General features: G+C 43.6%; 1 protein-coding gene and 1 non-coding gene across 3 annotated transcripts in view; both read right to left on the bottom strand.

The window, feature by feature from the left end:
• LOC119170733 (uncharacterized) overlaps positions 1 to 27,560 on the bottom strand; it is a 153,641-nt gene that overhangs the window by 37,748 nt on the left and 88,333 nt on the right. For both annotated transcript variants that reach the window (XM_037421981.2, XM_037421982.2), the window contains exons 18-27: positions 26,528 to 26,684; positions 24,927 to 25,155; positions 21,413 to 21,514; positions 19,416 to 19,618; positions 16,519 to 16,613; positions 12,466 to 12,683; positions 10,202 to 10,325; positions 9,540 to 9,690; positions 3,811 to 3,882; positions 598 to 830 (exon numbers count right to left, since the gene is read on the bottom strand). In XM_037421981.2, coding sequence (XP_037277878.2) covers positions 598 to 830; positions 3,811 to 3,882; positions 9,540 to 9,690; positions 10,202 to 10,325; positions 12,466 to 12,683; positions 16,519 to 16,613; positions 19,416 to 19,618; positions 21,413 to 21,514; positions 24,927 to 25,155; positions 26,528 to 26,684 — 1,584 coding nt within the window. The remainder of the gene's footprint in view (positions 1 to 597; positions 831 to 3,810; positions 3,883 to 9,539; positions 9,691 to 10,201; positions 10,326 to 12,465; positions 12,684 to 16,518; positions 16,614 to 19,415; positions 19,619 to 21,412; positions 21,515 to 24,926; positions 25,156 to 26,527; positions 26,685 to 27,560) is intronic.
• Positions 11,041 to 11,113, bottom strand: TRNAI-UAU (transfer RNA isoleucine (anticodon UAU)). Its single transcript has one exon. It is a non-coding gene; the product is annotated as a tRNA-Ile (tRNA).

Raw genomic sequence — 27,560 nt, 5'->3', positions numbered from 1 at the left:
GAAAAGTTTACTTCGCATCATGATTGAATGCCCAAATTTGCATCAGTCTGAAAAAAAAAAAAACAGATCACTAAGTGAGTAAATTTGGTACGATTAAGGAACAGCGACAGTAATGTCGCTGTATGCCCATGTGGAAACTGTTGCGAGTGAGTCTTCTGCCCATGAAGTGGCTCATTGATGACTGTGACTGAAATTCAAAAGCACTGGCCCTAACTGAATGCAATAAGCCAAGGTGGCATGGCTGATGCAGCCCTAAAGACAAAGACATAAAGAGCAGAAGGCGGAGTGAAAAACATTTGAGTTGTGACACATTGCTTGTCCAGTGCACTGCGAAGCTAAGGTGGCATAAAGGTGAAGTGTGGTCAAGTTAAATCACTGCTCCAATTGATATAACACGATATTTCAAGCACACCGTGGTCTCCACAGTCCACAGTCACAAATACATGCCCAAAATTTTTTTTAAAAGGCCAAGAGATGAAGACACAAGCCATACGAAAGGGTGAACTCATGCGAGTACATAAATGCAGCACCGAGCACACTTTTGAGGCCGCTAATTCGCATGTGAAACTTTTTGCAATTTCATGAACGCTTGCAAACCTGGCGTCGGGCAGACATTCTCGTCCAGCGCGAGAGGCGTCAAGCAGGTGCCCGCATCTCCCTCCACGGCGCTGCTTCCAGCCACCACCGGCGGAAGGTCCTTCGCTCGGCGTTTCAAGATGGAGGCTGGCGTGCTCGTTGATGGCTGCGCTGCAGACGGTGTTGCCTCCGTAGGGCCCTGCCAGGGCTTGACAGGAGGTGTGTGCAGCATTGCGCATGCTTCAGCATCAAGACTGTCGGGCAGAAACAAAGGAGGCTTTGCCATGGCTCGAAATTTAGTTCTGTTGATGTGGTTTGAAAGCCAGGAGTTGCAACACTGCTAAGCCAAATCGGCTTTCACTTTTACAATGCCCGGATAAGCTACACACACACACACACACACACACACACACACACACACACCCACACACACACACACACACACACACACACACACACGCACACACACACACACACACAGAAAGGACGCAAACACTAGCACTGTACTGCAACTGATGATTTACTTTCGAACGACCCGGCTTATGTACAAGAGCACGCACATGCGCTCTGACAGCACTGATAACGATGAAGACTACATAAAAATAACAAGAATAATAATAATAATAATCACTGTGGTCTAGAAGTCCGGTCTCAAGCACAATGACGCTGATTGCCTGTCTCGCGCACCTGTGGAGTCTCCGTCATCTGACCAAGAACAAGACATCCCATTTCTTGGAGTTCTGAATGTGTCGCAGATGGCTAATCTTCGGAGAATGAACCCAGAACTACGCCCGCTTATCCAATACTTGGAGGGTCATCAAATTAAGGTACCGTGAGTTTTTGTCTGTGGATTGACGTCCTACGTCCTCCAGAACGACGTCCTATACAAGCGCAACTTCGGAAACAGCTGTGAGACGTTTCTGCTTCTTGCACTATCATCACTGCGAGCGGAAATCTTAGAGGCGTGTCATGACAACCCATCGACTGGCCATATGAGTATATGAGTAGTAGTCGCACTTTGGCCAGAATCCGCCGAAAGTAGTATTGGCCGAAATTAAGGGATTCGGTGCACCATTATGTCAAGTTATGCCGGGATTGCCAAAAACGCAAAATATCACCATCGAAACCAGTGGGTCTGTTGCAACAGATAGAGCCACCAAAAAGGCCATTTCAGCAAGTGGGAATAGATTTGCTTGGTCCATTTCCTCTATCTTCATTGAGAGAGCGCTGGATTGTTGTAGCAACAGACTACATGACTCGATATGCTGAGACATCAACTCTCGCAAAAGGAACGGCGAATGAAGAAGCCCAGTTTTTCGTCACTCAGATTGCACTACGACATGGCGCACCGCAGGTTGTCATTACAAAAGAACAGCATTTACTGCCCGTTTGATGTGATCTGTTATGAAGCTCACCCACACCGACCATAGAAGGACTACAGCATACCATCCGCAAACAAACGGATTAACCGAAAGACTCAAAAGAACTCTCACTGACATGATCTCGATGTATGTAGACGTAAAGCACCAGACATGGGACAGTATTTTGCCTTATGTACTGCGGTATTGTACTGCGTACAATACCGCAGTACAAGAAACGACACACTTCACGTCATTTAAACTTGTTTATGGTCGGACGGCCACAACGACCTTAGACGCGATGTTACCTGTAAACAATTTGAATGAGAGGGACCTGGACACTAGCAACTACATAGAAAGGACAGAAGAGGCACGGGAATTGGCAAGACATCGTATCATTTTACAACAAAGCTCCGATGCAAGTCGCTATAATCTGAAGCGGAGAGACGTACAGTACAACCCCAGAGACAAAGTGTGATTGTAGACGCCTCCTGTACGCGCACCTGGTCTATCTGAAAAACTGATGCGGCACCATTTCGGCCCTTACAAAGTACTTCGCCGGTACCTAAACTACGAAGTAATTCCTGAAAGTCAAGTGTGCTCAACCCGACGCAGGAATCACCCAGAAGTCGTACATGTAGTACGAATGAAACCATACTACGAAAGGCACTGAACAAGACAACTGCTAAATGTGCTCAAGCATCAGATTAATACTCCTTTACAAAACTGTTCGGCGTCAGCGTACGCATCGGGACGATGCGTTTCGAGAGGGGGACTAATGCCACAGGTTGTTAGGCACCTGCCGAAGTCTTGCGCCGCTTCCTGCTCTTATGAATTCTGCCACACCAACTGAAAAGTGAAATGCGCCAAGCTAAATGCACCATGCAATGCTGGCTGCACGTGTCACCACACCACGTGCTGGAAAAAGAAGGCAGGCGGCTTTTCGAAGGAGCAGCACCCGATGACACGCCCAAAGAAGTTGACGAGGTTTTCACTAGCAAGCTCAGGACAACCTTTGTGTATTTAGTTGACGGGCACAAGTTCGCCATAAATAAATAGTTGTTTTAGCTTCCGGTGTTGTATTTGTTCGTTTACAATATAAAAACACATGGCACTGTTAAGAAGTTGAAAACAGAAACTATGTGTTTATATACCAAGGTATCGACGTGCTTTCTTAAAGAACGACACTAAGGAGCAACTGACACATTTATCTTTCCATTTATCAATTTCAATAGCCTCGCTTATTTCTCTTGTTTCCTTGTTGCGTTGCTAGCACAACCTCTGTACTGTTTAGAGTGGGAGCACAGCCCCAATCCCTACAACGAAAGGCCAAGTGTCCAGCATCTTTAGCCGAGCCGTGACGGATGTGTTCTCTAAATGTCTGTTTAGACACCTGCCTCTCTGACCAATGTAGACCTTGTTACAGGTTAAAGGGATCTTGTAGATCACCTCTTCCGCGGATGTGGCATAGGGGTTGCGGTGCTTGATTTCCCACGATTGCGTGTGCCTCTTAGCACCATTTAGCTTTTTGCACAGGGTGGACAATTGCACTGGTGCTGAGAACATTACGTCAACACCAGCTTTTCGGCCTATCTTTCGCTCATAATGCGGGAACAGCTATAATGCGATTGATTCCAACTCTCGTGAAAACTACCATTGAACTCTGTGCATACGCATATGTCTTATACTGTGTTTTGCTCAGCTTAACACCAATTTCTGCTCTGTGTTATAATGCTTAGTGACAAACCAGCTGGTTTGGTCAAACATCCTGGTCTATTTTCTATTCGGGATAGTACCAATGGTACACTGATGTTAATGGCCTTTCGCATACTCGAAACTCGAACACACGCTATGGAAGCTGCCCATTAGCACTCACCCACTGCCGACGAGGCTTGAGCGACGACGTCTTGCTGGAGGAGTTGGCGCTTGCGATTCTTTTGCCAACCCTCTGAAGAAAAAAAAAAAAGAAAGAAAAAAGATGAAGCAATGTTCAACGGGAGGGTTAGGACAATAATGTAATCAGCAGGTCTCAAGTTAGTATGCCATCCGTTTCACTGCACAATTTTAGCATCTAGCATTCGGCTTGCCTTTACACATTGTCACCCACAATCCCCTTTCCCACCAATGTTGTGTGCTTACTTTCGATTTGGTTCTCAATTTGTCTTCGCCATTTCCTTGTGCTGTCTTTACTCCCATTGGTCTCATGGTTGTTCTTTTCTGCTCGACTGCTTTTCCTGTTTAGAAGTGCCTTAGTGGCCACAGCTCTTCCCATTTATTTGACATACGGCTCTTGAGTTTCACTTGTGTTGTCTTGAGACATTGTCTATCTCTCATTATGAGAGAGAGAGAGTGTGTGCGTGTTGGGGGGAGGCATGTCTGGAATGTCCTTCTGCTGCACAATAATAGTCATCTTGCGTGATTTCCTAGCATTACATCCATGCAACTGGTTCTTCCCAGAAATGAACGGCAAGTGGCTGATGTATTAGCCCGGTTGAGTTGGTTATTCATTCAATTGCTTCGATACAGCTCATAGAACATGGCACAAAGGTCCCTTTTATTGATTGTGTCTCATGTTGTTTGTGCTATACAGTAGAACCACTATTATACAACTTTCAGGGGACCACGCAAAACCGTCATATACCGCATTTACTTGCGTAATGAACCTACTCGCATAATGAACCCACCCCACCTTGGTCCTTGAAAAAAATAAGTTATTGTAATGCATCTGATCATTTTGTCTGATACCCAGTGGAGTTGACGATCTAAACAATGTTAAATCAAACCATTATATCCCAAATTGATGATACAATAAAAGCCTAAGCATAGTTTCGCAACCATGCTTAACAGTTGCGAGGAGCGCTCACGCGAACGACGCCAATCAATATTTAAAAGTCCCGCCTTTCACGGCAAAGCGCCATCTGCCCAATGTAGTAGAAACCTCTTTGCTTATAGGGCCACGCAAGCACAGCAACCTGAGAACCAAGCAAAAAACAAATGCATGACCTCCGAGATGGCGGCCACATGCAAGTTTCTACGCCGCTTGTTTGCCATCTCGGAAGCCATGCAAAGCGCCCACCGGACCGACAGCGCATCGCCCACAACATTTGTGCGTCACCATTCAACGCTGCATTTTTGTTGTCGCGGTTGTCGTAGTAAACTTGGTTAACGACACCTGCTGCACAGGGCGCGTTCAGCTGGTACACTAGCTACACGGCTGGTTTTAAACTTAGACTTAGTCAAACATGCACTGAAACATGAGAACAGAGCGGCTGGACGATACTTCGGCGTCTATCGGTGCGCGTTTGTTACGAAAAAAAAAACAAGAGGTTCGGGCTACGAAAAATATTCATCGCACATTTCGCGGGCCAGAACAAGCAATACCGTCATTTCTCCCGTGTAATGAACCATCTCCCCAAATTTGTGTCAAATTTTCTGGAAAAAAAAAAAAAAAAAGCGGGTTCATTACACGAGTACATATGGTAATCTGGATGTCGTATAATCAAAAACTAAGAATACAGGCAGTGGTGCTCAGCCCGTCTGAATAAGCCTACAGCACAACCTTGTGCTTCCGCAAAGAGAGCAGAATAAATTATTCTAGCCAGTGGCAGCGAATGACAGCATTACTTAGTTAAAGTAGGTGCGAGCGAATACTATTTATTCTCAACCTTAAAAAAAAAAAAAAAATCAAATCCCACAGATAATTTTCTAGCGATAAATAGAGTTTGAAAATTGCCAGCACGTGAAACTGAAGACGTGTTGCCAACAGCTTCTCACCAGAAGAGTTAGTGTCATCGCTATCACATAATGGTGACAGACCACAATGTTGTGTATAATCATTCGTGCGCAATGCGATTTGCTGCCTTGATAGGTGCAACTAGTGGTGCCCCACTCTTATCATGAACATTTAGTCAAGTGGCGAAAGTAATTTTGCACGGCGAAAGCAGCTGCGTTGCGCCCTTATGCATGTACAACCCTGTGACTACGAGTGCAACAAAGGCAAGAGATCAGCAGAAGTTTCCATGGATAGAAAATGTGAAAATATCTGCTTTTCGTCCGGCTGAAGCTACTCTGTGTGGATAGAGCTTCACTAAGTAATGACTGCGGATACGTATGCACATAATCAAGGCGCATGTAGAAGTGTATGAACTTCCAGGACAATATATTTTCGCTTTTAAGAAAACATTCTGCCTCGCTCTCTATTTTTCTAATAGTCAACCTAGGGAAACGCAAGTTCACATTTTGCACTCGAGAACATTTGGTCGACAGTTGATTCGTGTGAAGGTGTTTTTTTTCTCTTTAGGAGAGAATTTCAAAGTCGTCATAAGATGAGAGGCCGGCGCAAAACTGCGTCGTATAAGCAAGGTGTTTATTATATAATTCTTCTATTAGCATTTTGTCAGGACCAAACTGATTCGTCTTAAAATACAGGTTCATTGTGAAACTAGGGGGACATAAATTGAAGTCCCACTGTACCCAAGAAACACATGGCTATCAGCGTGACACAGTATCCCTGATAGAAAAGTAGCGAGCACATAACTTCTTGAGAAATGCAAACAAGCCAAAGAACAATTGCTGTCATGTGGCAGGATGCCCGAAATATGCCCTGTTTATTAGTTACCTTAAAGGAGCACTGACATCAAATTTCATGATCGAGATGTGCTCATCATTCGATCGCTTGGTATGCAAAAGTCTTCTTGGCCAAGTTTGAACGGCATCCGTCGTGTAGAAGTTATTTTAATTCGATGTCAAAGAGCGTAAAAAAGCTAAGGAGAACAACAAAAAATAGACTGCCCTGCGACATCGACACTAGTGCTACGTGTTCAGTGTGATACATTTTACAAATACCATCCTGAGTGACGATATGCTAGTAGCGATGACGTGTACGATCCGAGTGTTCTTATCGTGGCGCCAAAGCACAGAAACGCACTCGCTCGTCGCGTCTGATCTTCATTGCACTGGATTGAATAATTTAAAAGAACGACGAAAAAGAAGATCATGATTAAACGTGTGCTTGTCGGCCAGCATGTCGGATAATCGCTGCGAGTTGCAAATGAGTTGCAGTCGTCTAGTTTTAAGCCCGGAAAAAGCGCAATGAGGGTGTCTTTTCATATCACGTATGTCTTACACATCAACACGACCACAAGCTATCAAAAGTGGAACGGCGTATAGTCAGATATCATCGCTAACAAGTAACACGCAGGTATCGTTGATTTTTAGTTCATCTGTAGACTTTGCGCCCACGTAAAAGAGGTAATACCGTGTTAACCACGGGACGCTGGATAGGTAAGGCCATCCGAAGGCGCAGAAGAACCTGGCAAGCAGGAAACGTATTCTATTTCTCCGCTGATGCTCATTCGCGATAGCTATATTGCACTGACCCCTCTGGGTATACCTGAATGCTTTGCATGCCAAAACACACCAATATAGCTAACTAAGACACACGAGCGAACATGGCTGAAGCGTGCATCCTCGGGCACCTTTGCAGTGCTGATTGGAACAGCGTCCATTTTGGTATCACTGTTCTGAAAAAGGTCGATCGAAGCAAAAATAACTCGTGACGCCGCGAATTGCGGGGATTCCAAGCTCCAGACTATCGTATAGAACCCGAGTCGACACTTTGTACGGCGGTGACAGCAATGCAGGTGACAAAGCATGACTGAATGCGTCCACCTAGAAGACGAAATGTTTGCGGAGCAGCTGAGCCTGACGTCACTCTTTTCTGTGGAGAAGTGGTCAGCTGCGGCGTGATCTGGAGGTGACCGTGAGGTAGCGCCACTGCTGGCCCTCCCAGTGCTAGAAATGGCAGGATTGCCGACCGCTTTGAATAGTGCTAGATACCAGTGAGATATAAATCAATAAAGGTGATAGTTAATCATCCTTCAGTTGCACTTTAGGTCGCAAATCGCTGCTACAAGGTCTATAGCTACTCGCTGACGCAAAAATCTTGGCATGAATAAATTTAATGTCGGTGCTCCTTTAATGTCCCACCTTTTGCTTGTAAACGCATACATTATGGCATATGAAATTCGAAGGCAATTATAATGATTGCTGGGGTTTAATGTCCCCAAAACACAATAGGATAACGAGGCACAGCATAGCAGAGGGCTCCTGAAATAGACCACTTGGGGTTCTTTAGCAAGCATCTTAATCTAAGAACACAGGCCCATAGCAATTCGGGCCTCTAAATCATCAGTCAGCTGCCAGGTTTATGCAATGGAGATGAAACACTTAGCACATGGCATGCCGCATCGTTGAAAGACACTATTTTAAGGAAACGGAAATTCGGAATTTTACGAATGGCATCTGAGATGATACTGTCCACAAATGTGCTTTAATACAGTGGGGGTAACACCAAACATAAATAACCAACTACTCAGCATGGACAAACGGAAGAATTAAATGAAAGGAATAACATTAACATTTGTGGTGGTGGTTGGGCATGAAGCATAATGGCGGATTCAATGCACATAGTTTTTGACAATTATACCAAGAAATTTAAGACCTAACCAGGGTGACAGTTCGGCAGTTGTTAAAGAAAGCATGGCCCTTAGACAAGTCCATTATTACATTCAGACACCACGCATACATTTACATGAAATAAAGCTAGCATGTAAGACAAGGGGACACGATCTCTCCAATGCCAATTACCGCGCGCTTACAGGAGGTTTTCAGAGGCATCGAATGGAGAGAGTTAGGCATAAGAGATGATAGAGAGTACCTTTGTAACCTGCATTTCGCAAATGACACTGCATTGCTGAGTAACTAAGGGGAGGAATTGCAATTCATAACTGAAATAGACAAGGAGAGCACAAAAGTAGGTCTTAAAATTAATCTGCAGAAAACGAAAGTAATGTACAACCACTTTGGAAGAGAACAGCGCTTCGAGACAGATAGCAGTGCACTTGACGTAGTGAAAGAGCAAGTCTACTTAGGATAGGTAATAACCGCAGAGCCGAACCACGAGATTCAAATCACTAAAAGAATAAGAATGGAGTGGAGCACATTCAGCAAGCACTCTCAAATTAGGACTGGTAGATTGCCATTATCCCTCAAGAGGAAGGTATATAACAGCTGCATCTTGCCAGCACTCACCTACGGAGCGGAAGCCTGGAGGCTTACAAATGAATTTCAGCTTAAATTGAGGATGATGCAGCGAGCGATGCAAAGGAAAATGATAGGTGTTTAAGAGACAAGAACAGAACAGTGTGGGTCAGGGAACAAATCGGGGTTACGGATATCATCGTCGAAATCAAGAAGAAGAAATGGACATGGGCTTGGCACGTAGCACCAAGGCAGGATAATTGCTGGTCGTTAAGGGTAACTGACTGGACTTCAAGAGAAGGTAAGTGGATGAGCGGGAGACGGAAAGTTAGGCGAGCAGATGAGATTAAAAAGTCAGCAGGTATAAAAAGACAGCAGCAAGCACAGGAACGAGTTGACTGGTGGACCATGGGAGAGGCCTTTGTCGAGCAGTGGGCGTAGTCAGGCTGATGATGAAACCATCAGAGTGATCACACTGCTGTTTAGTCTTCCAACGTCCTTTCATGTGTGCTTCTTATTCAACGTTTGCTAGGCTACCGCATACTACCGTGGTGGGGTGCATACCTGTTGGGAGGCTTCGGCAGCTTCACAGGCTTGGATGCCTCAGTGGGATCCATGGTGACGCGCACTCTATCCACCTTTGTCACAAGCCGGGGTGTTGTGCCCTTGTGAGGCACCCGCGTTGGCACTGTTCCCAGGTGCTGCACAGGTCGGCCTGCAAAGAGTGTCGGTGGTACCTCACTTTTTACCAGTTTTGGCACAACAGCATCACATTAAGCACTGTGTGTGCGCACTAGTAGTTGAATCAGTGTTGCTGAGAGCCAAAATAAAACTAAGCTTCAAAGTGGAAACGATGAATAGCTGTAACCTCCTTACCTCCTCTAAAAAAAAAAAAAGCCTTGAACAATAGCCACATAGAAAACACGAGGAGCACCAGCCTGCTCACCTAGAAGTGTGTGTCACATAATTCTTCCAGTCCTAGTATAACTACAGTTGAAACCCTTTATAAGAGACATAGGCTGGGAAGCGATTCTTGTCTTTTATATGAGGTGTCACCTACAAGAAGGGTACGATGTATGCATATATCAACCTTCTTTCAATGTAGGCATATTTGTCACTCTTATACCCAAATGTCTGTTACATCAGTGCCTTTTATAAAGGGGCTCGAGTGACTGTAGCAACCAACACATTCAGTACCAAGTCAAAGACCCCATGCAATCTCTCACCTGACTGGCTTCGCACACGTGCTGCCGCCTTCAGCTGGGATACCGGCACTGGCATGAGCCGCAAGACGCTCTGCGTCACTTCCAATGTTGCAAAGGCTCGCTGCCGGATGTCCGGCCGGTACGACTGAGGAACGAGAGGAGAAACGGAGCATGTGCGACTTGGTGCAACCACTACAATTCACTACCTAAGCCACTTGGTGAAATAACACTGAAGCAGCAAGCACACTACCATCTCAGATTGTGCAGCAACAAGACAACGGGTGTTAGTCTTTGCAATAACCATAGCCTCCCGTTTTTATGCTGCATTAATATTTCACTACTCAGCGATTGTCTGACGCTCTCTCACCACGCAAGATTCGTCCTCATGTTTCAAGTCACTCTGATCATAGGCGATTCCTATAGTATGCAGTTGGCAAGTTTCACCAATGTCTGCCATAATTTGAACAGCCGACAATATGCAATGTGCCTTGCATTGTCGAGGTCCTGCCAACAGCTAGGACACTCTTTCCGTTTCTGCAACTGCAATATGGGCTTCTTAAAAACCTTGCTATAACTGAGCTGTTGGCTTCACCTGTATCTCGTCCCTCATTTCCATCAAGGAGTCAGTTTACCACCATCAGTTGCACTGCAGAGTGTTTGCATTCATGTCTTTTTCAAGCATTCAATATAAATGAAGAAGATGAGTGGGAAGCAACGAAGTGGAAACTTAAGGGTTCACTTTTCTTAGTTAGACACAACATAAGTGATAACTGACAATGATGCAAAGGAAAGTACTGGCAATGTTGTTAGTAATAACTGTAATAAATGCGAAAAAAAAAAAATGGGATGAAAAGACAGCTTGCCACTGGCAGGGACTGAACCTGCGACCTTTGAATAATATGTCCAATGCTCTACCAACTGAGCTACAGTAGCGGTCATCCCACCGCATCGAACATAATATTCGAAAGTCGCAGGTTCGGTTGCTACCAGTAACAAGCTGTCTTTTCATCCCGTTTTATTTCCTCACATTTACAGTAAACAGAAATCTCTTACGTTAAACACTTACAGTTTAGCAGGATAGTGGGTGTAGCGGAATAGAAGTGTGCATGCGCAGTACTTTTCGTTACCCGTACCACTCACAGTACGCATGCTATTTTTCAGATTTAACTTAACGTGTTAGCATGGTTTACTTAGGGTACACAAAATATGGCAACTGTTATGGACGCCCGCTTCAAGGTGATTGTGGCGTAGTTGTTGAAACATTCACTTCGTTTGCAACAACAGTGTGAATTGGCTTCGCTTGCCTTCAGGTAGCTTCAATAATGTAGTATTACGGATAAGTTAGCGTAGTTTTATAGATAGCTTCCCATTCCGAACGTCTCTAGGCCCAACTAGAAGATCTATGTAAACAAAGTGGCAACAAATATTTTCCCATTCGGTGCATAGTTCATATTAATTTCCTTTTATTATTATTAAAAAAAACTTGTAACATTGTTTTGTGTGGTGACACAGGCAAACACTCTCATTTTCTTTTCCTTTTCACTGTTCTTTAACTTTTTCCACCTCCACAAGGTGGCTCTATCATCCCAGCTGGGGCACGTAAACAACTTAAATGCTATACCGCTGTCCGCAACGAACGTTTGTGGCCCGGTAACGTACTTTCTTAACACTAGCTATCACATTGACAGTCACCTATATCCGTCTATTTATAGTACACTCTCAGTTTAACGAAACTGCTGCTTATATGAAACAAGTGCTTCAGACAAGATTAGTTTTGTACTTGTAATCTGCTCCTTCTTTATCTCTTAGTAAATGGAACTCCTGTTAAATGGAACACATTTTTCTGGTCCTTTCAGATTTTGTTCAATGGGAGTCTACTGTACAATACAATTAGTACTAATAACATCTCCTGTACGTCCCTCGGCACCATAGTCTGTTAGCTCTCATTAAGATGAACATCGACAGTTCACTCAATGTGACTGCGCTTCTAAAAAAGGAGATTACACAGAGAACAATATGTACTGCCACATCACTTCCCAGTACCAAGAAACTGGCCACTGTGACATAGCAGTGAGGCACTTGAAAGAGCCTAAAAAGAACATGAAAAAAAAAAGCTGCGAGAACTTTCTTGATGGCGTCAGTCTCTCTCGACACACTCTTTTGTTCTCCATTTCAACGTTTCAAGTGCAAATGAGGCAGCCGCCTTGTTCCTAGCACTGTTTCTTGCGCAAAACTATGAAACACAGTTACACAAGTGTCACCGCAGCAACTGTGTTTCAGCTCACCCGCTGTGCTTTCCCCTCCCGGAATAGCTCGCGGAGGGCCGCAGTTGGCAAGAGGGCGGCTTGTGGCCGCTTACACTCCAGAAAGTGCAAGATGACGTGGCACAACCACATGGGGTCGGCCAGCTCGCAGAAAAAGTTGATTAGCTGGTCTTCCTCTGCGGCCGACAGGGGCACCCGCAGAAGCTCCTCAAACAGTATGTGTGCCTCCTGTTCAGGGGCTGTTGAAAATAAAAAAAGAAAGGAAGAGCAGGGGATGGGAAAAAAAGAAAAAAAAAGCCCCGTCAGCCCATTCAACTCATCTGCATATTCCTGTGAACTACATACAACTACAATTCAGTGGTTTCGGCAAAGCAGAAAGTGTTTTTCTTGAATAGACGAAAATATCAGCGAGACAAGAAAATATCAGGACTCAATGCAATGGGTAGCGCGAATGATGAAGACAGAGACTAGCTCTCGTCTCGTGTGCTTGTCCTCAGTCTGTCATTCATGCTACCCTTTACAGTGTTATTGTGGATCCTTGTGTTCTCGTTTGTAAAGAACTGAAGTAATAAATTATCATTATCACCTTATGCAACAGGGAATTTTTCACCAAACTGGAGGCCTTATTCAGAAACTAAATATGTAGTTGGGGGGGCTCTCAAAACACTTTTTAAGCTACTCTCTCACTGCTGCTGCTTGTATGAATCAACGGTTAGAGACGCTATTACCATGAGCAAGCAGTACAAAAATATCATCCTTGCAAAAAAATTGCTACATCTCTATCAACTGCCTCACTGAAGTGCGACACTAGCCAGAAGCCTTTGCAACAGAAACAATGTTGCCCCTCGCTTGTTTCTGATCAGTTAAAACAAAGTTGCAGGCAATGACTTCCCAGCCGCAAACAAAGTGTCCGAGGTCTGCTTTCAGTTTTGTTTGCAGTACTTTGTCAATGCATGTAGATGCAGTCGAAACCCGCTACAACAAAACTGGCGAGGTGAGGAAAAAATTTCATTGAAGCGAAAATTTTGTTGTTGTGAAATAAAAAAAATATAGCTCATCTGAGCTAGCAAAACAAAGAAACGTTTATTCTCAAAATTCAAAATGCGTCCGCTGCTTCCTATTTTTTCCTTTTCGATTCTCACCCATGCATTCTCAGCCAATTATCACGCGATTCTCACCCATGCATAGCGAGGCCATGGTGAATAGCACACTGAAACAAGGCCTACAACCATACAACCACTTTCGTGAACGAACCAAACAGCTGCATTAACACGTTAACACCAGCAGCTGTCCGCCTTCAAAGTATCCGACAACGCAGACATAGAGGCAGGGTATCGTGGAGCAGTGACTTGTGCCTTATTCTATGCCGTTCTTATCATCCACCACTTGCGACTAGCTGATTTTGTTGATAATGCGGACAAACGGCTGCTCTCATTCATTACCTCAATGACCAAGCGCGAACGAAATGATATGCATTGGCATCAAAAAAGGCATCGTTCTGCACAGCTGCGTGAAAGAAAACCATGAACTGAGCGAGTGAGCTTCAGCTTCGGATCCTCTGCGGCTCAAAAGCAAGCCAGTGGCAAAAGCAGGGCAGTCTTATTGCTATCGCTATTGAACGATGGCGGCGTGCCGTGCTTGCTGAACAGCGGTGGTTTCTGGTGGTGCCAACGCGTGTTTTAGACTTCGTTGACGAATTTTCAAGTTCTGAAAATGCATCAAAATGTTAAAGACTGTGTTGAGTGTATATCAATAAATATTTGAGCCTAGAATTGCATCGTGAAATTTCGTTCAAGCGGAACAGCGGAAGAAAAAGTGTTCGTTGTGGCGACAATATTTATGCGTTGACACCTATGAACTGCCGACGGGGAACCGTGAATTTTCCGTTGCAGCGAAAATTTCGTCGAAGCGGCATTCGTTGCAGCGAAGTTCGACTCAGCAGCAAAAAAAAAAAAAAAAAAAAAAAAAAAAAAAAAAAAAAAAGCACTGCAACGGCAAACTGTGCTGATGATTGATGCTGCAACTTTACTGATAGCGGAAAACACTTGGCTGTATATTGTGGGTCCCGTGCTGACTGCAAGATACCCTTTGATGAAACAGAAGCGTTGGGCAGTGTCATAGAAAAAAAGGCATGTGAAATACTGAAAGCCGTCTACGATTCCAGGGCTTGGCCATGGTAAGTGTGTTAGTGAATTTTGTGTACATCTGCATAAAGAACGCTTGTATTTTTCAGGCTAGATAAAGGGTGAGTGATAGTGCTGCGAATGCTTGTGCGGCGTCAGAAGTGGAGGTTCAGATGTTTCAAAGTAAGTTCATTTGTTACTCTGCACCCATCCTGCCTACTTCTAGTTCTCCTCCATCCCCTACACCTTTCAGATTCAATGTTGCACAAACTAGCCCCCCAACAGACATTACTGGGAAGTAAACACAGTGCAAAAACAGACATTACTAGAATAGCATTTAAAGTGAACCTTAAAGTGTGTGCCATCCAACACCACACAAGAGCGAGCTCCTCCCGGCTTTGACATCAACTTGGTTCGAATACCAACAACCACCAGTGACATGAGTTTATGTTGGCTGCCATACTCTTTGCACGCACTGAACCACAGCTGTCAATGTGATGCTCATGTGCACATGACGCTGTGTGCAATGGGTGAGCCCTGCTTTGAGTGTTCTCAAGTGGAGCTGTCATTGCAAACAACCTACGCTAGGTGCTGCTTTAAAATTGTCCGCAAATAATTGACTGAGGTTACCAGACGACAAGATTTTAAGCCATCTGGAATCATTATCAGCCAATTTATCTCTTCAGGAATATTGAGCGTCTAGCTTAATTTCATAGAGGCACTAGCCAATATTGCAAAAAGACAGAAAAAGATGCAACAATGCCTTGCATTTATTCTAAATCTATTGATTGAGTTGTCCTTTTTGTAATCGTGTGTAGCAGCAGCATTAAAGAAACACTCTTAAGGCCTGCATCATTCCATTCTCTCTTCTGCGATGTTACCGATTAAAATTTCGAGGTGTTGCATGTCAGAACCATGATATGGCTAGGATACAAAAATAAGGCAGATGTTTAGCGGAAGATGGAAGTTAGAAGAGATGAAAAATTTAACATGGGGTGTCAGTGGAGCCAATGCTATGACAGGCCGACTTGCCTTTGTCAAGGCTTACTGCAAATAAACGAAACAGTTGCAGCCACGAAAAAGACAAGTCCGCTAGTCGAAACTTTTAGGCTTGTGCGACTAGTTTATTTTAGGTTTGAAGCAAATAGAAATTTTGATAGAATACTTTAGAATCAAATAGTATAGATACCACGTATTATAAAAAAAAATGTACCTATTTGTCATGAACTAATGAACCTACACAGAATCCTCATTAAATTGAGACAAGGCCTGTACAAATACCATTTTTTCACACCAATGGAAGTGGAAACTTCGAATAGTAGCAGGATATCACTTTTGGTAGAATGCAAGTAATAGCCCGTAAGATATGTTACGTTTTAAAATTTGGTATGCTTACAGCACATAAGTTGGCAAAACAAGCTTTTAAACTTAGAAAATGAATCGATGTGAGGGCAACGTCTTCACTTAATCGAAATGGCGCTTGGCCGCTATCCGGATTTTCGCCGGATATGTGTTTTCACGGCTTTGCACCCCTCCACTGCAGTGAAATCACTATTAGAGGGTGTTACATTCGGACTAATATGCATTCGTTTGTTCATTTAGAATAATTTGTAATTTTAAATAATTCCGATTCTATTTGAAGCGAATTCGAATACCGCACTATTCGTTCGAATATTCGAAGCATTCGGATATTCGCACAGGCCTACAAACTTCAGTTGCTGCAACACCCCGTGATCATGATATGGTTACAAGGCACACCTAGAGAAACCCAAATTCATTTGGACAGCATAGGGCTCTTCTGTAATATGCACTGTACCTAGATGTGGGTACACGTCACCCATATCGAAACTCAGGCCGCCGTGGCCGGGCACCAAACCCGAGCCCTTGCACTTGCACTTCAAAACATAGCTGCTAAGCTACCACGGTTGGTCGTGTGACCTTGTGCGCTCACCTTTTCTGGACACATGGACAATGCAGCCGAGCAGCTGTTCCAGGCTGGACAGATGGCTGTGCCTGCGGACCAGCTCGAGGGCATCCACCACCCGACTGCGAGCAATTCACCGCCACAAAAGGTTTAAGAATCCGTCTGGTATGAGCGGAGTTGCGAAGATTTTTCGCACGCTGCAATAGACCCTTTTCAAAATTGTGAATGAATGAAATTGTGAAATCTTGCAATGCAGTTTGAACAACTAATGGCGACTAATCACTCAGTAATGCAAATAGCCTGTTCAAGCGCGGTTTGCTTATGCAATGATGTGGAAAATGTAGAGCCAGCTCATGTGATATAAGCATTCCTGATAGACTAGCCCCAGCACATTCAACTAGAACCACATGTCCTCTTAAAGAACGACAGGTGACGCCATTTCTTGCCCAAAATGCAGTGCAAAGAAGCGCACTTGTGAATTACGAAGAGGGTCCATTGCCTTCTCTTTTCCCTCGTCCTGACGAAAGCACTGGAACCTAAGCGGGGAGAGGTGGCATGGTGGAAGAAAGACATCACGCACGCCTCACAGCTTCCTGCACTCCCCCTCCCCCAATACACAACTTTTCAATGCCATTGCACGTGTACGCAAGGACAAGTCGCGGCTTTTCGCAGCGGCCCCAGTAACAACCGAGCATGCTATGCTAAAATCTGCCAATGGCCGATACAATGGCTGTAACGCGCGATTTTTGAGCTTGTAGTGTCACTTGTCAAGAGAATTTTTAGCTGAGTTTGAAAATTTATGGTGAATTCCATGCCTTTTCAATTCAATCATGCAGTGATCTTCTAATGAATATTTATACTGAATAATTTTGCTTGGCCATTGAAAGATTCATTGGACACTCAATGGTTATTGGATATTGTCATGTATTGTGTGCTGATAGATATCATCTGCACATTATGCAGCTTATATTTTGAAATCCAAAAAGCAGTGACTCAGTTCAACAGGCTTCAGGGTCAAACACCAATTTCCTAGAGACATTATGATATCTATGTGTATTACTGACATGTTTACATGTGTAAATGAATAAACCAAAACCTTTCTGTATGTAATTGAAAATGCTGTTTTATCTAAAATCAATATGCAAATGATATAAAAAATAAGTATATTGGACTTTATTTGAAGGGTTTTGACTGTGCATGTATGGCATTGTTTGTATGTTCAAAATGCATGCCTTTTTTGATAATTTCTCTTGCTTGGCATGTGCTACCACACTTCGGGAATAAGTGGAATTTCTTTCATTCGCCGATGTCTCTCCACTGTTTAATTTTATTTCTTTCCAAAGCGGCCCGCCGGCTTCACTTGCACATCAGAACTCATGCACACGGTGCCACTATAGTTTCGGATTCTTCCTTTCGGTTCTCATCACTTCTAGCGCCCCAAAGCTGAAGGCTGTCTGGCTGCGAATTTCTAAAGGGATAACCACTGGTCACTCTCTCACTTATTGCTTCCCAGGGCGCGAATAGATCTTATTCCATTCAAACTAAATTATACAAATGAAGCCACCAAATGCGTTTCCTGTTTTGGGGACTCGGAAACACCCAATTCTTTCCCGTTAGCGATAAGACAAGTGCTCTTATATTTTTCCTCCACGTTTCGCTTTCTGGATCAACCCACAACCACATAGCTTCTTTCCTGTGCGCTCGCTCACACTGTTCCTTTACACTATATGGAAGTGTGCACCCGTTGCTCTGGTGTTAGGGAGCCATGCGGCGATTCTTTCAATGTGGCCTATTCTTCAAGTGCCGAATATTCCTTTGAAGTCCGTTTGTAAAAGAATTCAGTTACTAGTTCAGACTCGGATGATGATGAAGCGACATCCTGAAAGTGCGTGTGGTGAGACGATCTGCACTGGACCAAAGGTGATTATTCTGCAGTTTTTACTATTGGCTCAAAAGCGGTTCCTCCTGAAAAGTACTCTGGTGTGCTTACTTTTGTATGTCTGCGAGCCCTGTTTAATGCAATGCATAATTTTTATTTCTAGTTATAAAAAGTTATACAAGTGTTTTTTTTTTACAGGAATTTGCTTGATGTTACTCAGAAATAATGTGTAACAGAAAATTTGTCACTTTATGATCATGCAAAAAGGATTTGACATTTTTTTTCCCAATATAAAATTATCTGAAAAGTTTAATTCAGCAACAAAAAATTACACATTTTTGAAGTGCACTTTCGTGAAAAATTCAACCCTCAGAGGGTTAAAAAAAAAAAGTTCGATCAATACGAGTACACTTTCAACATAGCTGCACTATTTGAGACATCTCTCCCGTGAAAATATTAGTCACCTGAATTAGTTTATGTTTGCAAAAATTATAGTGACCTTGATTACTTTAATTTCTTTGAATAAAAACTTGGCCCTTGTTACTTCCGCAATGAGAATGCTATGTCATATCTATACGCTGTTTATGGCCTGGATGTACCACACATGCGTCGTTAAAGTGACGAAAGGGACACAAGCCAGATGATGTTTACTGTTGCGTGAGAGAAAGACGAAAAACGCAACAGCTGAGTGAAGTGTAAATGGCCAACACAAGTACGCAAGTTTTTTGTACGACCTGCCAAAAAGTTGGTGCATGATGTGCAAGGTCAGTAATTTATGGATGCAAAGCAGAGATGTACAGTGCTCACGGGTTGAAATGTGACAAATGTAATTTGCACACTGAAGTTTCGGTCACCTTCAGTTAAGTCACATCGGCATAATCTCAACTTAAACGCTTAGATCAGTCAACATGACCTTCAGCAGCCAGATTCGTAGCGATACGATGCCGTTCTCACGAGCAATGACCCATAGCAGCTGTTACACAACTAAAAGTTTTGATGTGAGCCTGAATACAAGAGCCCAATGCATGAACCTAACAGCATGTACCAGTTAGCCAGAAGGACGTCCAGGCACAGGGACATCTGCTCGTGTGTGAACAAGGGTTGCATGTGGTCAAGGTAGAGCAGAGCCAGGGACGCTTGTCCACACAGTAGCAAAAGGCGCACCACGGGAGTCCACAGGGTGCCCAGCAATGGCCGCATCCCCAGGGTAACCACAGACATGGCGTGCAGCAGCTTCTCTGTACCTTCCTGCGCACAATGGAATGTGTGTATGCCCAGCTAGGGAATATGAGCCACACACAAACACACTGTGGGGTTTTCTACTAAATTACCACGGGGAGTATTTGGGCTGACAGTATCCAGTGACTATGCAGATCTCAATACCGTGTTTTGTACTAGACAGTTATAGTTTAGCATTAGTGCAATAACGGGTGTTAAGAGAATAACGTCATGATGCCGCAAAAGTTTGTTGCAGACAACGCTGTTCAGTTTAGCGGGATAGCATTTATGTGGTTTACGTACCCCAGCTGGGACAGTCGCGCCACTTAGCGGAGGGTGAAGAAATTAAGCAGTGGGAAAAAAAAAACCTACGTTTACTTGAGTGACTACTTGAAGTAATGTTACAACTTTTTTTATTTAGTAATAACAAAAGTTAACAGATATGAACGCCACACCAATAGTGAAAATTTTTATGTTGCTAATTTGCACCGATCTCTTAGTTAGGCCTAGGAGTGTTTGAAATGGAAAGCGATCTCCGAAACTAGGCTAAGATATCTGTAATACTCGGTTGTTGAAGCTCCCTGAAAACAAGCGAAGTCACTTGACACAGTCATTTGCTGTGAAAGACATGAATCCGCTCCCATTAACACTAAACTAAATTCGAAGTAGGGATCGAAAACCACTGTGTTTTACGTACACTACGTAAACCATGCAAAAACTATAACGCTAAATCTGAAAAATAACACTAAATCTGAAACTATAACGCTAAATCTTCACTGCATGCACACAGTATGCAGTGAAGTGCTTATAGCATGGTGCGCATGCGCATTTCGATCTCGGTATTCCACTAAGCCAACTATTTTGCTAAGGCTATTAAACTATGCCTACTATGGTAGGCACCGCCTCAGAGTGTAATAGGTATCCAAAATGTGATTTGGAACTCTGTACTTTCGTGGGTCCCTTCTTTTGGACTGATCGAGAGCTGCCAAAATGGGTAATGTATGGTGACGCGGTGCGTAGTCTGAGGGCATGGGTCGCAATTTGGTCTATTAACATGCTGCTTTACCTGTGGCTTACAGTTAGCCTGTAGCATGGAGGAAGAAATATATAGGAAACGAAACTCACGTTGGAATGGGCATCCACTAGCGTCCAATAACATTACATAATATACAAAAATTGGATGGAGATATTTCAATTGACGGCGCCTTGCAGTGCAATGCTACAACCACGAAAAAAAGAAAAGGCAACGCTACCTACCATCGTTGTGGCCGAACATGCTCCCATCCCCGCTCCATGACAACAGCAGAATGCGAGCAATGCGTGCAACCGGTTTGCTCGGCAACCAAAATGGAGGCAGTTCCCCTCTCTACCGCAAGGCGCCGCCAACATGAATTGGCTCTCCGTCAATGTGACATCACTTGGTTGCCTCAAGGAGCGGAGTTACACCTCCTAAACGTTTCTTCCTCCGGGGCCTGTAGCTATGTTGGTGACAACTTAGCAATTACAAGTAGGCTCGCTCCGGCCATAGCAACAACCTAAGGCCAGAGTGATGTACAGTCAGTTCTGTTAGTTCATTTCCGTTACGTCTATGCCTACCGAATGCTTATGACAGTTACCATATATATATAAGGTAATATTTTAGCTAAGAACAACAAAGCTTCACTGGTCGATGAGCCCAGTGTTCATATATTTGCAGAGCAAAAACAACTACAATAAGAGCAGACGGCGGCTCTGTTAATATTTCGTGCCAAGCTCTGCTCTCCACTTTTGCAGTTGTCATGGGCTGCAGTTCACTACTTTCAGTGTTGCTTCCTTTGACATTACCTTGTGCCTACCATGGTCGAGGTACCAGATGCCCTGGATGAGGCTTTGCAGGTCCTCTCCCAGGTGGAACACAGTTGGAAAGTCTTCCAGCTCTTCCTTGACCTGGAAGATGGAGAACCAATGGGGACACTTCATCGCAGCGACCTATGCACAATATATACAGGAATTTGTCATCACATAAATAAATGGCTGATGACTTTTTAGGATATGCAATCTGGTGCAAGCACAGAGACATTGCTTTCCCTATTATACCATGCTTCATATTCTTTGTGTTATAGCACAACACTTCTTGCATCACTTTCATTGATGCAAAAAATACTCTCCGCATACAAATCATACTAGTCTTGCCTTATGGGTCGCACAGTTACCTACAGTCATAACGATCCCCGAAACATCTATCGCTTATAGCAAAATTATTTCAGCACACTTACAATGTTTCTATGCTACCCATTGAAACTACATTCACATATATAGTGAATATTTTTCAAAGCCTCCTCCTTTTAAAACAAGCACTTCCGACACGGTCTTGGTAAAAATATGGCGTGTATAAAGCTACTGTACAAAGATCTGTACAGTAGCCAGGACAACCATGACCTTAATACTATAAGAACTAGCAGTAACCCAGACGACACCCCACCAGTAATGTTAAAAAAAGTCAGAAAAGCTTTGGAGAGCATGCAAAGAGGCAAAGCTGCTGGTGAGGATCAGGTAACAACAGATCTGCTGAAAGACGGATGACAGATTGTGTTAGAAAAACTAGCCACCCTGTTTACGTGGTGTCTCCTGACGGGAAGAGTACCAGAGTCTTGGAAGAATGCTAACATCATCTTAATACATAAGAAAGGAGATGACAAGGACTTGAAGGATCAGCTTGCTCTCTGTATACAAGCTATTTACGAAGGTAATTGCTAACAGAGTAAAGAAAACATTAAAATTCCATCAGCCAAAGGAACAAGCAGGATTTCGAACAGGCTACTCAACAATCGGTCACATTCATACTATCAATCAGGTAATAGAGAAATGCTCAGAGTATAACCAACCACTATACATAGCCTTCATAGATTACGAGAAGGCGTTTGATTCAGTAGAAATATCAGCCATCATGCAGACACTGAGGAATCAGGGCGTCGATGAAGTATATATAAACAAACATCCTGGATGAAATCTACAGGGGATCAACTGCTAGCATAAGGCTTCATAAAAAAAGCAACAGAATACCAATCAAGAAGAATGTAATGCAGGGGGACACAATCTCCCCAATGCTATTCACCGCGTGCTTACAGAGTATGTTTTCAGAGATCTAGAATGGGAACAGTTAGGTATAAGAGTTCATGGAGACTACCTTAGTAACCTGCGCTTCGCCGATGACATTGCATTGCTGAGTAACTCGGGGGACGAATTTGCAATTTATGATTACGGAGTTAGACAAGGACAGCAGAAAGGTACGTCTTGAAATAATCTGTAGAAAATGAAAGTAATGTACAACAACCTTGGAAGAGAGCAGCGCTTCGAGAAAGGTAATAGTGCACTTCAAGTTGTAAAAGATTCTGTCTACTTAGGGCAGGTAATAACCGTGGAGCCGAACCACGAGATTGAAGTAACTAGAAAAATAAGAATAGGGTGGAGCACATTTGGCAAGCACTCTCAAATTATGACAGGTAGATTGCCACTATCCCTCAAGAGGAGGTATATAACAGCTGTAGCTTGCCGGTACTTAGCTACGGAGCAGAAGCCTGGAGACTTACAAAGAGGGTTCAGCTTAAATTGAGGACGATGCAGCGAGCAATGGAAAGAAAAATGGTAGGTGTAACCTTAAGAGACAAGAAGAGAGCAGAGTGGATTAGGGGACAAACGGGGGTTAAGGATATCATAGTTGAAATCAAGAAGAGGAAATGGACATGGGCCGGGCATGTAGCGCGAAGGCAGGATAATTGCTGGTCGTTAAGGGTAACTGACTAGACTCCCAGAGAAGGTAAGCGGGTTATGGGGAGACAGAAGGCTAGGTTTCGAATCATTCGAAAGGAGCGAATAGGTGCATATTAACTCGCAACTAAACCTCTGTGAAGGTCGTTTCACTGCAGTGGAGGGGTGATAAGCCTTGAAAGCACCTTTCCAAATACTAGCCTGCATGTAATTTCTTGCACTATAGATAATTTCACTGCTGTGAAGAGGTGTTAAAGGGGTCGTGAAACGGCCGCTCTACAACGACAATGCGACACCATCGGCAGCTACATGCGCTGTGTCATCAGCCTGAGAGTACCTGCACAGACGCTTTGCTTATCGAGGAATGTGGAAGTTTATGGCATATCGAGCAGGCGCAACAGGCGCTGATCGGCGTCTGCCATAAGCGATCCGCGTCTCACAAGAATGCTGCTTAATAGGACGTCAGATGTCAAGTTAGCGCCGATTGCGTATGACAAAGACGCTGATGAGTGTCCCAGTTGCACGCACTCGCAAGTACTGAAGAGTTCCACGTTCCTCGATAGGCAAAGCATTGCTTATGATGACGTCACCTAGTTAGTGCGTGTGGACGCCGGCGGCTTCGCATTGTCGCTTTATAGCGATCGTTTCATGACCCCTTTAAGCCGTGAAAACAGCAATTCAGAAGAAATTCACACTGCCGCAAAGCCCCACTTCAAGGTTAAATGAACAAATTACCCTAGCACTACTTCACCATTTTTTTAAGTTTAAAGCTTATATGCTCTTAGTAAATTTTAAAATGTAAGATTTTTTTTACAAGTTATCACTAGCATTGTATTGATAGTCAAAACCTTTTACTTTTAAAAGTTTTTAGCTTACCCTTTCAACAAAAAGATGGCACTTGCATCGGCCTTGTTTCAATTAAAAAAAAATATTGTGCACGTTGGTAAGGTCATGACAAATGTGCCCATTTTTCTTTACGTGATGTATACTATTCGAATTCAGTTTGAAGTTATTTAACCAAAACCACTATTCGCTTTGAACCTAAAATTCGCTATTCGCACGAGCCTAGTTGTCACCAAATATGACTGCGTTGAAAGTGACTGTAGATTTACCACAGCTGGTGCGGCAAACAAGCCCAGTTTCAACTCTAGATGCTGGCCGTGTAAATATTTTCGGAGCTTCTGGAGCATGCTGCTCTCGTTTGTTGCTCAACGGTTTTGATGACCAAGTCTGTATCGCCCATCGTGACTGTGCCTATAACATCTGAACTCAGGCCCAGTGTACACAAAACTATTCAGCCAGAAAATATTATAAATTCATACAGTATAAAAAACCGTATCAGCTATAATTATATTACTAAGCTTGTAACAAATGCTGAAATCTATGGCATAACACCATTGCTCAAGTGCTTGAGTTTCAGAGCAATATTTTATAAATAAAGCATGAACCTCTGATTGTCAGTGGAGTTCTCAAACAATAACTATTAGACTAAAAATCTGTCATCGGATAATTATCAGTCTAAAATTATTAGGTTTCACTTTGCGTGCCTCTAGACATTCAGCCAAGAACTAAGAAGGCTCAACGTGAATACCTCTGGATATTCCTGACAGATGAGAGCAGAGATGTCCAACAGAAGGTAGTAAGTGATTGCGTGAGGCTCCCAGGTTTCAAGGCCACGCTGAAGGTAAAGCTCAGTGGCTCTCTGTAGGTTAAGCGGAGGGTAGGATGTCGTCAGAGGGTGACCACTGTTGGTGCTCTCCAAGTTTTGCAAGACTGCCTCCGCAAGCACGTCCACCAGAAGCCTCCCACCCATGTCATTCCTGCACAAGAATTTGAATTCATGACTTTCAAGAATAACGGAGGTGAGCTAGTTTACAGGCATTCATGCTAAAGGACTAGAGGTGCGTACATGAACACAAGTAAAGACAACACGAACGGTGTCTGCCTGCGCATGCACACTCGGCCTTTCAACATGAGTACCTTATAAATATAACCGTAACAAAAGAAGGGCTATGCAAGTACAGTGTATCTCGGGTATATCGAACTCCAACATATCGAATTATTTATTATCGAACTGTTGATAAATCCCCTTGAATTTCCAATGCAAGAGTAAGAAACTGTTGCACTGCCACAAAGCGTAACATCTGATATATCAAACACTGCGGCATGCTGAAGGCCAGAAGTGTGTTTATTATGACAAAGATTGATTATTTTTCAGCCGCATTATAACAGGTATCAATTTCTCCTCCCACGCATGTGGCGAAAACTCGAGGTAATTTGTTGGTTGTGCACCGTTTATGAGTGCACTGGCACACGATGTGCAATCTGCTGTAGGTTGTAACACATGGACACTGTTTTCAGAGAGGCCAATTACGAAGGGCACCAAAATCACATCAATTTGAATTTACTTGGCGGCCTTGTTTTGACATGCGCATACCCTTCCTTGTTTATTTGTTTCAGCATAACGCCAATACGTGGTCTTGCAATGAATACAGTGCTAGGAATATACCCGTACAATGAATTTTTTTAATATAACAAACTTATTTTTGTGTAACATTACACGTTGTTATAATCAGCCTTGAGTGTAGTGACCATTTCAAGCATTATTTTCGCAAACTAAGCAGGATTTATATTTTTAAATCTTGTTTAAAAGTAACAAGAACCTATGTTGGGCAGCCTAGCGGAAGAGTCGAGAAGCTTGAGTATGGGGTGGATTACAATGCAGTACGTAGTTACATAGTCTGATACTGTCATGTCAAGTGTGCAATAATTAGCCTTAAAAATAGAGCATGTGTATTATTGTCCAGCCCCACTCAATTTTGCACTGCCTATGAAATAAAAAAAAGCTCCTAGCATTTTGCCCACATTGAAATGCCAAAAATCAGGAAATCAAACATACATTCTTCAGCTTAGCAGTGAGATAGGTTACTTGCCAGGTGGAATCATTTGAAGGCAATAACAGTGCCATCTCAAATCAATCTTGTGTTCCTTTCAAATTTCCTAAAAGATGTCCTTTTATGCTTGAGAGATGTTTGCGAAAAGTCTCAACAATTTAGCCAATGTTCATCAATCGAGACTCACCCCCAGAGTCAACACTTGGTCCCACCAAATAGTTTGAAGATTGATGGTTGTAAGAGCATGCAAGTTGTAAAGACACTTCAAACAGCGTGATGCAAAAAAAAGAAAGCCTACCTGGCCTGGTGGCACCAAGTGTTCAATATGGCGTATGGGTAAGAAAGCCCATCCCCCACGTGGTGTTCGGGCAGCAGCCCCGCTTGAACCAAGAACAGCAGGACCGACAGGTGACCCGCCAGAAGTCCCGTAACCTCATGCCACACACACAGCACATCTGCGTTTTACAACAACAAAGAGTGGTCAAGCTCGTTTTACTCAACAAAGCAACAGATAATCAGTACTGAAAAATGCGCCCCTCAGAGGGCAGCCAACCAAGGGAGAAAACTTGTAGTGAATGAACGCCTGCATAGGCTTACAATGCAATTGGCTTGCTGCTTAACGACAAACAACTCTTGCTTTGTAAACTGTGAGACATCATCGCGATAGTCAATCGCACATACCTTTGTTGACATTGTGCAATGACCCTCCCACTGTCGGCTGTTTCTGGCCACGAGGCACCCCCAGTGTCGGCTTTGTTTCAGCAATATGAGGAGAGTTTGAAACGCAGAGGAATGGCGTGTTGTGAGGTCAAGACAACAGATAGGTATGAGGCAGGTATACAAAAACCTCATTTGTTTATACAGTCAAACCTCAATATATCAAACACGGATATATAGAATTATTGCCTATATCGAACGGTTCCTATATCACGCGGGAAATCGCATGCATTATTTATTTTTTATTTCGAACAAAGTTTGATATATATAATGGATATATCGAACTCAGCCACCCCAAACCGCCCGTGCTCCATTGACAGGCGGTGAGCTTTCTCGCAACTCTCGAAAGTAGAGGTAGAGCGGCGGGCGTTTACGAATGCTGCACACATCAATAGCGCCGAGAGCGCCACTTTAACGTAGTGGCGTACGCGCGCCGCAGCCTTGCGGTAGAGGTTTTTGAATGAGGAAAGTGAAGAGAAAAGTGCGGAGCTGTTATTTTCTTTCAATACGAAGGCACTGACACGGCTTTGTGCGGAAAAAGGGGGAGTGGGAGGTAAAGATTGAGGAGGAAAGTATAAGAGGGAAAGGACGCAGACGACTGTCTCGGACGCGGC

This window comes from Rhipicephalus microplus, chromosome 2, assembly GCF_043290135.1.
Source record: "Rhipicephalus microplus isolate Deutch F79 chromosome 2, USDA_Rmic, whole genome shotgun sequence".
Lineage (NCBI taxonomy): Eukaryota > Metazoa > Arthropoda > Arachnida > Ixodida > Ixodidae > Rhipicephalus > Rhipicephalus microplus.
The sequence above is the reverse complement of the archived record's forward strand: the minus strand, read 5'-3'. Positions and strand labels throughout refer to the sequence as shown.